Source organism: Channa argus, chromosome 4 (assembly GCF_033026475.1).
Source record: "Channa argus isolate prfri chromosome 4, Channa argus male v1.0, whole genome shotgun sequence".
NCBI lineage: Eukaryota > Metazoa > Chordata > Actinopteri > Anabantiformes > Channidae > Channa > Channa argus.
The window spans coordinates 15,110,957-15,122,589 of NC_090200.1; the positions used below are offsets into that span (position 1 = coordinate 15,110,957).

General features: G+C 37.7%; 1 protein-coding gene across 1 annotated transcript; it reads right to left on the reverse strand.

Moving 5' to 3' along the window:
* Positions 1 to 8,361: 8,361 nt before the first annotated feature.
* si:dkeyp-59c12.1 (Ras-related and estrogen-regulated growth inhibitor-like protein) lies at positions 8,362 to 10,221 on the reverse strand. Its single transcript, XM_067502915.1, has 4 exons — positions 10,085 to 10,221; positions 9,914 to 9,967; positions 9,760 to 9,836; positions 8,362 to 9,419 (listed from the first exon to the last, which is right to left on the reverse strand). The coding sequence occupies exons 1-4, from the start codon at positions 10,131 to 10,133 to the stop codon at positions 8,994 to 8,996; spliced, it is 606 nt and encodes a 201-aa protein (XP_067359016.1). The 5' UTR covers positions 10,134 to 10,221; the 3' UTR covers positions 8,362 to 8,993.
* Between the last annotated feature and the right edge of the window lie 1,412 nt (positions 10,222 to 11,633).

Consider the following 11,633-nt stretch of genomic DNA (forward strand, 5'->3'; position numbering starts at 1 on the left):
CATTATTTTTTTTTAAAATGGGTAAGATAAATCTTTTTCTTCCCCTGTTTAGCTCTGATTTGCAATGTTTAAATGTTTTTGTTGCAAATAGTCCAAGGAATATGATAATGTTAACAAATATATAATGTACACATAATATACACATAAATAAGAGTTTTTAAGAATGATTTGAAAAAAGGAATAATAAAATTGGCTCCATTTCCATTTTGAAGAAACCTGACTTTATTATATTTTTATCGAAGCTCTACTTCATTTGTAGTAGTACAGTTACTGTGTAACATACAAAAAATGTCGCATTTGTTTGAGTTTTATCTAAGTAAAAAAAAATAGCATTTAAATGAAGAACCCCCCCTTGCTCGACTAACACTGTCACATTTCCAGTGCATTGTGCAGCATTCATCCTGTCAATGTTATTCACCACATCTGCCCTCTCGGCTCTGACCCAACACTGCAACACCTGGGAATAAGTCACAAACAGATGAATTTGTTTTGCCTCCATGTATGAGCCAAATATTCACATGTATGCAATTCAAGCACAATCTCTGTAGCCACTAATCCTTTTCCTTAAAAACCAAGCTACTAACAATGAGATTCCAGTCAGAGCAAATTGACTATTGTGGTTCTTCATTATCAAGATTGTCCAGATAACAAGTAACAATGTTTTTCTTAAAACGTACACTGGTGTTTTTAACTTTTATATATCTTATAAATATTGTATGGATTTCTGTTTTTGGGGTTGACAGACAAATAAATATAAAACAGACGGAGGCAGACAAGTGGAAAAGGAGACATGAACATTTACCAGACACAGCTGCCCCCCTGTGGTTATTCTGATTTTGCAAGCTGCAATCAAAACACTGACAATAACAGCAGCTGACTGCTGTTATTGTGCAGGGTCTGCAGCTGACTGCTGTTATTGTGGTCACTGTGCTGTTATTTTTTTTTTTATATATATATATACTTGTAAATAAAGTATCTAACAATATTGCAAAGTGAAATTAATAAATAAATCCCTTACTCTTCTCAACCCAATCCTAGCAAATAGCCTATTCTTTCATTACAGCTCCTTTCCTGTGTGAATTCTAATAACCCTATTAGGCATTTTATTCAAGTTTCAGAGTACTGCTAAACTGCTCATGATAACATGATGATTGCATTCTGCTCATGTGCTTAGGAAATTGTTTTTGGCACACTGATATAGCAATGATTGTGATTAAATCACATCTGTGACGTTTTGGAGAGCGAACGAGGGTGCTTCATTTAACGACCCCACCAGCGAGAAGTGGTGTTCCCTTAGGATCAGCATTTGGTCATGTTTCACATTGGGGTATTGATTAGCTCTGTTAGGATGCAGAAGGTGCAGAGTCTAAAATACAACGTGGGCTCTTTCTATGTTGTATACATGCTATTTTCCCCTATCCTGATATGTCAGCTGAACTGTCTAAACTGTCTTCATATGTGAAGCTGAATAACAGCCAGTAATCAGTTCAAGGTGTTTCACTTTTCTATTGGCACAAGAACAAAAAATTTCTATGCAGATGCTATAAATTTAGTTAAAAGTTGGAGGATTACTTGTCAGACTGGAATCCAAAGCATCCGTGACAGTAATACAAATCAAAGCCTGATTGACTTGCCTTTCGATCACTACTAATAAATCCAAGTACACGTTTACCTTGTGTATTGGATTCCAGTTCAGCGTAATATTTGACTGCCCAAAGGACGACCTGCTGCGTGACCCCGGATGCAGCGCTCAGAGAAACTCTTTACAAAGTAATCTGTGGCATTCTTCACATTCAGTACACATTCCCCGCAACTCCCTCTTTCTCAGCACAATTCAGATGATGAATATCAGACAGAGGGGCTGTTACACAACACTCAACACCTGCAGTAAGGTCACGCTGGCAGTCTGAATTTTGAAGAAGTATATACATACTGGGGGGACACATTGTGTACATGCTGTGTGAAGTATGTTGAATGTAAGCGAGATATTATCCAAAACGGGGCTGACTTCAAATGGCTTTAAGTGTCATCAAAAGTCCCAACACTGATCATTTTTACTGACAAGTCAGAAATAGATTTTCAGTTCTTTTAATTCCTCCCTACAAATTGGTTAAATGTTTTCAATTTCGCCATTTTTCTTAGATAAAGATTGAGTTTCTGGTGAACAGGGGAGTTAACTTCAAATTCATAGAATACAATGTAAGATGACACAGCTGCTAATCATCACAGACAGATATTTGATTAGAGGATCTGTCTTTATTGTTTCAAAAGGGTCACCATATTTGATGTACACATTAATCTGCTAGTTACAGTTTTGTTTTATGCATCGGTCAATGTCGAGCAAAATTCAACACTTAGAGTTAATCAACAAGATAGCGTGTTAAATAATAAGCTTCAGATGTGCCTCTGCCTTGGGACAAAGCTTGGTGAGCTCCTTCTTCTGTTTGAAGTTGTTGTGCTAGGCTAAGAAGCTGCCAAGAAGCTGCTAAGAAGCTGAGAAATAGTTCGAATGAGCAGCAAACACATTTTGCATAGATACTACAAGAAAATCATTAGCTGGCACATTCACTACGAGAACATCAATGTTAAATTGACCATAAACAAACTCATTTAAGATCTGCTCAGTTCCCTTTTTCAGGTATGTTTCATTACAAGGAATGATACTGTACTGTATAGCTGTTGCAATTATTATGTCAAAATGGAGCTTTAACAATATGTCAGTAATGTCCAGTATTATATGAGATTCTCTTTATGACATTGTTAGGACCATGTTCATTCTGTCATTGCTGTGCAGTGTCTGACACAGAGAGGAAACCAGGTCAACCTCCCATCACCTATTGCAGCATCATGAGTCACTTATCACAAATGTGATTTAATCTACAGATCCACGTGTGAAAATCTGTCTTGCTTCCCTCCCATGTAAATGCCTCATGTGAGAGGAAACGTTTTCCCAACTCAATCACCAGTTTTATATTAGATCAAAGCATTATCAGCTCTGTCCCCAGACACTCAGTAGAGTAGCACATTAATAAAGGCTCAAATGAGCAATCTGCAAAATCTGCATTTTAACATTCAATTACTGGAGAAATATTGAAAATTATCTTTTTTTTTCAACCAAAACTATTTTTAATGAGCTATTCATTAAAAATACAGTACTGTATCAATGGTGCAGTAGATGGAACATACAGAAGTGACTGTCGCTAAACATTTCATGCAAATCCTCCTTGGATAAATAAAAAGTGAAAGGTAAGACTGACTGAATAAGTACACTTGATAACTAACAAGACTAAAAACCTCAGTCTTGTTGCCTTAAGTATCATTTTGAAATTATACACAAGGAAACAATTGCACAATTAAGATACAACACATGCATTCAAAAGGTTTTCATGTTCAGCAAGCTGCAGACCATGTCCTGTAAGTGCTGTTGGGTTTCTGAGAGGGCGGATAAACCATTAAATCCTCACATGATAAAATGTACAAAGAGCTATTGAACTTTGAACTTTCACTACTTTCACCGCTGGGGGTTGAATTGCAGTTACTGTGTACACACACTGGTACCTTATTTGGAAACCTGCTGAGCTGTAGAACGCTGCAGGGGGTCCTTAAGTCTTTGTGGGGGATCAAAAGGGCATAGGGAAAGGGATAGTTGACATTTCTGAACAGTTACATTTCTTGTTAAATCCAAAAAGGAGCTCACTGAGCACTGTACTTTGTTTTGCAGTTCTCACATTCCAGACCCCCTGTCTAAATACTTTATTAGGAATTTGAAAGTCAGCGTCACTTAAAAAATGCGTGTAATGCCACGAGGTAAAAGCCCAGGTGTCCCCAAGGCACAATTAACACATTAAGATCATGCATGACGAAATTCTGCATATTTTCATTCTTTAGAAGTTGAGTCAGTGCTGCTGGGAAAACAGAAATTACATATCAGAATGAGCTTTGTTCATATACAGGGAATCTTCTTCAAACAAGGACAACAGATGATTTTGAAAACACACATTATAAAGACAATGGCTCAGAATTAAATGACCTGCATCTGACTTAGATGAAAACCTTGTTCCCAGCCTAGAACACAGTAGCTTGTGACTTTTCTTTGTGGTTGAGCTACTTTTAAACCACATTTAATCATAAATATATTAAATTGTTTCAACATTTTGTAATATAAGTTCCAATCTGAATACAGGCTGCAGAGACATTTGAACATTTGACATTGAATTAGAAATGATGATAAAAAGATCATATTAGTCTAAAATCTGTTTGCACAGTACGGTGTTGTCATAAAGAGTTGCTTGTTTGCAACAGAAGGGTTTTTATTTCGATATCCTCACTGCAAGTTTCACTTTGTCTGCTCGTTTCTTTTTCTTCTTTGGTTACCAGGGCTCTGAACCTGCTGACCTCCTAGCCCGTATATCCAATTTAAGTTGCTTACCAGTAATGAAATAAGGCCTGCTTGTATTTAATAAGGTAAAGGAAAATTGCATTGTGCTGCTGCATTGACCAGTCAGTCTCTTGAAAACGTGCTGCCTGGCTGGTGGGAAACAGCACTCAGCTGAGGTCTGTAACCTGAAGCTAGGATGTTGTAATTGACCATCTCTGTTGCTTATTCAGAAAAATGAAGGGATTTGTGACATCTTCATTTCAGATGTAATTTTCTCTGAAGTTAAACTTTGCCCCTCTAGAATTTACAAAACTTTGTGTGCTTTTTAATTTCTTGTTAAAAATGTACCATTCCCATATATTAGGATTTGTTGCATCATTTACTTTCATGTTTTGTTTTTTCTTTGAAGGAACAGCGAGGCTCCACAAATTTTCAGCATTTTAATGATGCCACTCAGCTCCGAAAACAATTCGAGTCTTTGTCCATAATTTTAAAACTAATTATGTCCAAACTATTTAATTTGACTGCTTTAAACCTCAGTTTTCTTCTTCAGTCTTTTTTCAGAGGATTACATTTAGAGGACTCTCTGAGGAACCGTGGTCTCCATGCTTTATTCTGCATTGCCTTGTTTACTCATCTCGTTCTTCCAAAGAGTGACTTGAATAAATTTGACCCAAAGCATTCAGACAGGGTCCAGTGGTTTAGTTACAATGTGGCTAGAGTCATCATACAGTGAGAGTCATCATGTGCAGTGCAAGACAACTTTAGACCATCAACTCGGGAGCTGCCAGACTCCTGAGATACAATTTGCTAAAAGAGTGCAATAAACACATCCACCTTGAAGTCGTGTGGGTGAAAAAAAACTTTTAGATGTAAGTGGTTCAAGACTGCTTTGGTTTAAAATAGCATAAAGGCCACAAAGACCTCTGCTAAGTATCAGCGATGTGAAGAAAGACATCCCAGAACAACTTCAACCTTGAACCTGTTGACTCCACAATGATTAGGTCTCCTACAGTGATGTGATGGGTGTAAAAACATCTACATATTGTGACAAAACAAAGTTATTGTTAGCGTACTGGCATGTTGAGACCATGGTGTGAACATTAACCCAAGGTCAATGGCACAGAATAGTGAGAGCAGTATAGTGATGACAGGAATGGTTTCTTGCCCTTGAGCTTGTTTGAATGCAGTTTCTAACCGCTGTTGCTAAACAAAGCATCTAATTTTCTATCCAGTAAATACTGGAAGGTGGCAAGGTGCCATACCATGAAGCATTACCCACATCCAGCTAAGATATGCAGTACAGACTGAGCTGTCTCTAAATTCTGACTCAGCACTGCACCCTCCGTCTGTGTTTTAATACATTATGTTATATGAACGTTCTGGTAACATGGGCCTGCAACATGTGGAGGAGCTGCACTTTTAAACATTGTTTTTGTTTGCTTTTCCAAGGACGGAGTGTGAGAGCGTGTAGAATATTCAGTGAATAAAGCCCTTCCAGTATCATAGTATTTGTACCACAAAATAAACACAGTATGTAATTTTACAAAACACAATCACCAAACAGGGAAAAAAGTTAGAAGTTACACTGACTTCAGTGTAACAAAGACACCGGATCACTCTGCATGTCTCAAATACAGTTTGAACTTGGATTTGAAATTATCCCAGTTTATTCCATTTTGAAGTCAGTAGTTCCACTTTTTGGCTGTAAAAACCATTTAACAAGCTTTATGTGTCAAATAAAAGTACACATTAATACATGCTCTTAATTAGAATTGGAGTGGGGGTATATAGGATTGTGGGTTGCAGAGGACTTTACGACCACTCTGCATGTTTAATTTCTTTAGAATTTGCTGAGGTTTTTCTTCTACAACAATAAATAATCTTAAGCGATTTAGACCTCACCCTCGAGTGAAGAGGCTGGATAAATATTTGAGGCTTTGAAGTGTGGAAGTGCAGAAGACCAGCAGCAAAGGGTTTTTCTTTAAAGACAGGAGTTATATAAGAGAGGTTTATTTTGGATGATGAACCTGATGCACAGTTTGTCTCACATGCTGCGTGTTGTGCCATGAAATGTACAGCCTGATACAAGCGGTATGTGCAGTACTTTATGGGAAGAGCAGCATTTACTAAGAACCAGCACTAGTGAGCACTTTATACCCAACAAAAATGCTTAGGTACTTTTTCCATTTGACTTTAAGGTAAGTGTCAGAAAATAGCTTGCTACAGCATTATTGTAAACACATTTAACTATTTCAAATGCATTTTGATCATACAGCAGCAAAAAAGGTCCAACAGCTGATTTGCAAATATTCTTAATACACTTTCATTAGAAATCTTGTCCTGACTCTGGAAGTGTCATTGCGATTGTGGCTGCACATCTTTTTCTGCTCCAGTGAAGCCACAGGCAGCACTTAAAGGCAGAACATCTTTTTTGGGGCTGCTGTTTAGTCTGGTTCCTGTTGTGAAGTGACCCAGCAGAGTCAGAGACTGTGACAGGGACCTGCAGGGGCCAGATTGCCTCAGTCCTACTTGGTTGACCCCTGCCTTGTTCCTGTCAGAGTCTTATACAGAAGAAAAGAAAGGAAGGGGAGCTGCCACCAGCTCACCTGCCAGATTACCTTTTCTCTCCTTCATGCTGCTGAACGAGGAAAAAGAAGAATAAATGTTTCTGTCACCTTCTTTGGGGGGTCAGACGAGGTTTACTGGAGCAGGTCACACAAATTAAATGATTTTCTTGTCAGGGGAAATGATCACCTTTTACAGGTCTGATATTGAGCATCTTTTAATATGTATAGGCAGAAGAGAAGTAAGAGGATTTGATCAAGTATTTGGATGTTTTACAGCAACACAATCTGTGTGGACAATCCCATCTTTGTCAGACCCTGTTCTTCACACACCCACTTTTAGCAGGCATCTTTAACCTACACTGTCATAGTCACACCAATCATTACATTACATTTGGTGTTGACTCAAAGCCAAAAGTCCAATAGTCTCTCTTGAGCTCTGATTTTAGTCTTTACCAATTCTTCGGGGCACTGTCTTGCTTTTACTCATCCATACAGCAAGTACTTTCTGACTAGTTCTGTTTATTGTTTGGAGCTGAGCAGCTTGCAACCATTGTGTGGCTGAAAACAACTGAAACAGTAAAGGAAAGAGCTGCTACTAATATAGTTTTTATAATTTTTTACCTCATCTGTGATCTTGGACCAAACAGCTGTAAAACCTTTAATAAACATCACCGAGGCTCAGACGATAACATTAGTAAAATGCTGCTTTATGCATGAGTAATAATAATCTACTGATATAATATAATAACTGTTAAAGTAAAGGGAATCGGTGCAAATAGGACTATTTTTTGCCTTTACCATCTACATTGTCCTGATTAGCTTTGCATTCGTATTTATTTTAAATTTGGGCCTTTTACATTGTGTGCCCTGCTCTGAGACTGAGAGGAGACTGGTTTGTTGAAAGCTTCCTGGTTGACTCGCAAACCTGAGCTTCCTGAATCCATTAGACTAATAAGATTCCACATATTCAGACAGATGGGGATGATTTTACCTGCTTCTCGTAACATGTTAAGAATTAAGAACTAGGTCACTGTCACAGGACCATTGCAATGTTGGATACAAACTTCTTCTGGGCTAATGCATTAATCCAAAACCAGACTTTGAGGCTGTGTTCTGTCGTGATGCACACACTGATGTGCTGTCGTGGAGGGATATTTTAGGATTGAAAGATGATCTAGTCAGAAAGGAGACCGATCTTCATCCGGACCTCATTTCAAGGCAATAAGCCCCTAGTGTATTGCTGAAAATGTCCCTTTTATAATTAGGACATGGGATGTTATTTCACAAGATCATTAAACAATTAGAGCACTTAAAAACAACCGTTTGAATTTTAGAACTGACACGGCTGAGAATCATAATTCACAACACATTTTATACTTATATTTATTTATTTATTTATCATCTTTAAAACAAACTTACATTTAGGAATATGACACACAATAAAATACACATGGGAAAGCTCATAAATATAGAAATGTTATAGTTTGTTCATTTGCTTTACAATGTTTGGACTTAGAAACAACAATAAATACAAATATGGACATTTTAACTTAAAGAATTGACTAAGGACACTTCCAGACTTGTTTTGTAGCAATACAAACGTTTCTCTTGTAGATTAAAGAGTTTGTTTGTTTTATTTTAATCTTTGGTGTATATATCATATGTAAAGGCACGTTTGCTGTAATTTGTGCATAGAATTTATTCCAAATTGAAGCCACAGCTGGATGAAACATGCTGCACTCTTTGATGCACATAAGGATGTCAAATGTAAGTGTCTGTGTAGCTTGATTGAACCTATCAAGTAAAAACATCTGTAATTTCTGTCACATTGCATTGTGTCCATGTTAGCTTCATGGCTTTTTCTTCTCTGCAATGTTTCCACAGTTTGTTTGTGAGAAGAAGCTCCCATCTCTGTTGTGTCTCTGCCTGCAGAGGCTTCACCATTACTTGGCACAGGAACATTTGACACACACTGATTAATATCCATCCAGTTGAGCACACAAAATGTGGATTCATACTGGATAAAACTCCATCAGCTTCTCTTACTAAAACGAGTCTGTCCTTTTCCTTGCAAACACTGCAGACATGCTTTTCACTATGCCCTTGAATCTCATCGGCTTTTTTGTGGTCACCTTAATGTCCTTCATTCTGTCCACCAGCCCGTGAAAGGCCATGAGCACACTGTGGTAGTTCTCAGCCGCTGACACCTCGTAGAAGTGGCAGTTGGTGTTGAGAGCCAGCAGCCTTCCCTCCTCGCTCAGGACCGTCCGCCTGTGGTGCAGGTCCCTCTTGTTACCTACAATCACTATGGGCACTTTGTCTGTGTTCAGGTAGTCTTTGGTGGACTTGATGGTCTGAATAAACCTGCTGACGCTGTTGAAACTGGCCCTGTCACAGATGCTGTAGACGAGGATGTAGCCATCTGCCCACTGGACCTTCTTTTCTAAGAGAGATGTCTCCGCAGAAAAATGCTGTGAAAACAGATATTAAAGTTCATCCACAGCTCTATATCATTGAACAGCTCTTGTTATTAATTATGTTGAGGATACAACTACAAAATAAAAAACAACTAATGAACTATGATGGATTGTAGATTAAGGCATCAAGCAATAGACAAATTAAATCTTAATTAATACATCCAATATATGGTTGTGAAATAAGCCATTGTACAAATTTATAATTATTGGTTTTACTTTTAATACTTTTGCAGGTCTTACAATTTGCAGTACAGTATATCTACACTTCCTTTCACTACTGAATATTATTATTATTATTATTATTTAAAAACTATCAGTAAAAGGTTCCACTTGCCTCAGAATAAGGTGAATCCCAAATATTAAGAGTGATCTCTCTCCCATCCACCATAAAACTGTGGCTGTAGATGGACTCTGCAAGACATTTTTGAAATGTTAGATGAAGTTAAAATGGCTGGAAGCCGCTGTAGTGACGCAGACTGGATTCTTACCAATGTCTCCATACTCTCCGATGAATCTGCGGGTCAGGAGACGCACAGTCAGCGCTAAAAAACAACAGCAGCATATTTAACTCAGCGTGTAGCACAGAGACACACAGAAGGTAGACATGTGTCTCGTCTAAATGTTTTGCTGTTTTTGTTTGATATAAATTTGACTTTTACCTGACTTTCCGACGCTCTCTGTCCCCATAACAACAATGTTCACATCCATGTTCACTTCACCAGTGGCTCCATGTGAGGCGGAGGAAGCTGCTGCTGTGCCGCTGCTGTCTGCTGAGGGCGGGTATTATAGCGCAGACAGGTGGGCGGGGTGAACAAAGCAGCCACCACCAACAATAACAGCAGCGGTAATTTAATGATGTCTCCAGAGGGACCACAAAAAAAAAAAAAACACGCAAACGCGCACTGATTTCTAACTCTTTTTAATTTACCGCACGCTTGATTTTATGCAGAATACATGTCACTTTTTAGTCACATTAAAGAAACTTTAAAATGACAAACTTTACTTAAGGAAAACAAATGAAAGGCTTTTGATATCTGATTTAAAGAACAGAATGCAGATTGTTGTAGATTACAGTACAATGTTACATTATGTCATAGGTTATTAAATTCTACAATGAGTTTTACTCATTTATGATACTACTTGATTCTGTTTTTTGCTGTCAAATTTTTAATTAAATAACATTTTAAATGTGCCTTTTACTTGTGCTTACGTATTTCCACAGTGTGGTACTTCAGAAACGGAATACTTGTTTTACTACAAAAAAAGATTAATTCAGTTTGCTAAAAACCGGGTCTTGAAGTTTGTTGGTAAAGTGTGGTCTAAAGTCAGAATAAGGTTTTGTAACCATATAAATTGCAGGTTTAGTCAAACATACTGTGGTGAATACTGTGTTACTATATACCACATAGTTGTCAATATCTTGTTTATATTATCAATTATAGCAGTGTTTATTCACTGTTGTAAAGAAACGTTTAACAAAACAATAAAATGCTTGCTATTAATGTGACTCTGCCAGTCTGTTCCAGATTTTGCCTCATTGGCTTTTTTAATCTATAGTTGTATGCAAGCATAAATTCTTTACTCTTTCTCCCAGTATAGTAGATATTTTTCTTTTTGCTGCTGCAATATGAAGAGTAACCACAGGAGGGAAGTAGATTTTAAGACATGTCCTTCTGCATTTAGAAAAGACACTTGACTGGAAGAGCAGACCTCGAACAACTGGCTCTTGTCACAGCTGGACCGTGACAGCTCCTTTTTGTGTTTCTGTTTGTGTTGTTTCATACCATCATGGGGAGGATCTTTTGGCCTGTCCCCACAACTACGTATGACATTTTAAAGGTCAAGACTTGTTTGTTGGGTTAAGGTTAGAGTTAGTTTAGGTTTAATTGTGATGGTTAATGTTTCAATAGGGGGCTTGAGAATGCAGTCTATCTGTGTGTGTGTGTGTGTGTGTGTGTGTGTGAGTGTGTGTGTTTGTGTGTGTGTGTGTGTGTGTCGGATTTCTCTTCATTATCCAGCTTTGCTTACTCCACTATGTACTACAATATTCTACTTTAATCTGACTTCTCCCGGTAAACATAAACATAGTGCACAAACTGTACATCTCACACACGATTAAGTCAGGTTTCATTGTGTAATAACCTTGTACTTCAACATGTTTTATTGAATGTACCTCTGACATTTTCCACCCCATCTTCTTATTTAATC